At 39.8% G+C, this 2,500-nt stretch overlaps 1 protein-coding gene across 1 annotated transcript in view; it reads left to right on the forward strand.

Annotated features, from left to right (window-relative positions):
* LOC101860879 (THAP domain-containing protein 1) overlaps positions 1-2,005 on the forward strand; it is a 9,461-nt gene extending 7,456 nt beyond the window's left edge. Inside the window, exon 2 of the mRNA XM_005094424.3 lies at positions 1,303-2,005. Coding sequence (XP_005094481.1) covers positions 1,303-1,786 — 484 coding nt within the window. The 3' untranslated portion in view covers positions 1,787-2,005. The remainder of the gene's footprint in view (positions 1-1,302) is intronic.
* Positions 2,006-2,500: the final 495 nt, after the last annotated feature.

Here is a 2,500-nt window from a genome sequence, read left to right on the forward strand (position 1 = left end):
CACCCCTGGCAACAATAATTTAAAAAACACGTGGAAACATATAAACAATAACATGAGCGGACCATAGAGCTGTGGACAATCGGGGTAGATCTAATTAGAGTTGGAACAGGCTGAGCCTTGCTTCGCAGCACTCGCTAAGTCACGAGCAGGGCCGAGGGGGTTGTGATTATGCAAATGAGCTCTTGTGCACATCTCTCGCCCTCCATTCTACTTTGCCGGACCAGGAGTAGGCCAAGCCTAGCAGTCGCGAGCAAATTTATATAGTGGACCTCGTGTTTAGATTGAGCAATTAGCCTCAAGGTGTCAGGGTCGTGGGTCAAAGGGCACGCTGGCATGGTCATGATGACTGAAAAACCTGTTAAGAGACGTCAGTCGGTTGTTGGCAGTCGAGGGGTGAGGATGTAGAAAACTGAGTAGAGGAGTGAGTAGGGGAGCTCGGAAAGGAAGAACAGCGGACCACTAGGCACTAGGGGCGCCATAGTGAAAGTAGTTCCAACCAGTGGTACGGTAAAGTACAATCTTACCCAGCTTTCCTTTGTCCTTCATTATCAGGTTAAAAACTTTTCGTATGCCCCTCGTATTTAAAAAAATAAAATAAAACGTGCAGGGGTTAGCCAATGCATCGGGGCTGTGGCATATATCTTGAGAAAGCTTTGTAATCACTAAAAATGAGTAGAGAAGGATTTTCATAACATTGTGTTGACAGTTTGAGCAAAAACCATTTCACACAATAATCATGATAAAAATGTTCTGCTTCTGGTATAGAAGAAGATTGAATCCAATTAAATTTTAAAAAATACATTTTGAAACTGAGTGTACCAGTAAAAAGATTATTTGTGAGGGGAGAAATCAGGTGCTCGTCGAAATCTAGGGAAATTGAAGAAACAAGCTTTTTTTTCTACCGTTTGGCAATTTTTATCAATTTATAATTTTCAGGTTCAGTACCTTTTATTATTGTCTATTCAAAAAATATATTTTTGGGGGATTTTACTGGAAAAGTTGATCAACAAAGGCACAAAAGATGTAAATTTGCAGTCATCAAACTTAGGCGGTTATCTACACCCTAATTTTACTGCCTCTGACAACAGGCGACTCCATCTCCTTCAGTAGAAAGTAATAACGACTTCTTTTTAGGATATATTTAAGCCAAAAGCAAGAGAAATGAACAAGCTTTAATGTTATGTTATACCAATTGAATAACTCTCCATGCCCTAAAATTGATGAGCTCCTGATTCTGTGTCTTATCACATTTTTCTGTTCATTTTGGTAACAACGGTGTTTTCTTTTCTCTTATCATTGAAGGTTTCCTATGAAAGACCTTGCAAGGAAACAGCAGTGGATCAAAAACATCAGCAGAGAAGACGTTAATGGCAAGCCCTGGCAGCCATCATTGTACGATAGAGTATGTTCAACCCACTTCAAACCAGCGGATTTCAAAGATGGAACACTGGTTAAATGCCTCAAGGACGATGCAGTTCCAACTATTTTTCCAAATTACCCTAGCTACAAGCAACCAACTCCTTCTCGTAAACGTCCACCACCGAAGGAAAGGCCCTTCCCTTCACCCTCAACATCATGTGCTTCATCGCCACGGCTTCCAAAATACAGTTGCATGGACCACACATACAGCTATCAAAGTGTAGAGGAACATCTGCGAATTACAAAGGAAAAACTTGCAGAGACTGTGCAAAAGTTACAAAGTGAAAGAGAGAAGACAAGAATTCTGGGGCAGAAAGTGCATCGACAAAAGTGTAAAATTACTAGCATTTTGACGCCTCACCAGTAGCTATCGGAAAGTAATAATTTGAAGTGAGCACCTCCGCAAGATCTTATTTTTGGTGAGTCTTTTATGTTTGCTGCTTCTTTTTTATTACCAATCACGTATTACTAATTATAATGCGTCCACTCCTCAGCCCCCAAAAAAGGAGTTGGAACATAGGAAACATGTCAGTACTACTCTTTGTTTACTTTGTTTTACATTTGATTTTTATGTGTAAAGCATTCTTGCAGCCTTTTCTGCACTTTTGTGTTTTTGGCAGCATATATGTTGTGCAATCAACTCATTCTCATTCTGTGTGCATGTAGATCTGGATCCCCGTCCCATCATTTTTTAAAAATGGACGCAAAAAACAAGAAATAAAACAAAAACAACTTTCGCTTCATTCTCTTTACTCGTCATGCAAAGGCAAAGGTTTGCTATTTGAGATGCCCTGTGTGTTCGGATTATTCTATACGAGGCCTTTCTTATAACATTGCCTAAATGGTTGGCACTAAAAATGTATTTTGTACGGTATAACACGGATAGATAGGTCAAACACAGAAGACTCGAAATCATGCATTCGTCGAACTGTGCCTGTGGTCCCATTTTTAGGGTTATTTTTTTCTTTTCTTCATCTTTGTAAGATATCCCTCGAACTACCGAAGCCAGTCCCGACGCGTTCGAGCTATCCATGTTATAATGTATTTCACTATTTCCGCTATGAAGACAGTTTTAAAATAC

Source organism: Aplysia californica, unplaced genomic scaffold, assembly GCF_000002075.1.
Source record: "Aplysia californica isolate F4 #8 unplaced genomic scaffold, AplCal3.0 scaffold00081, whole genome shotgun sequence".
In the NCBI taxonomy this organism is placed as follows: domain Eukaryota; kingdom Metazoa; phylum Mollusca; class Gastropoda; order Aplysiida; family Aplysiidae; genus Aplysia; species Aplysia californica.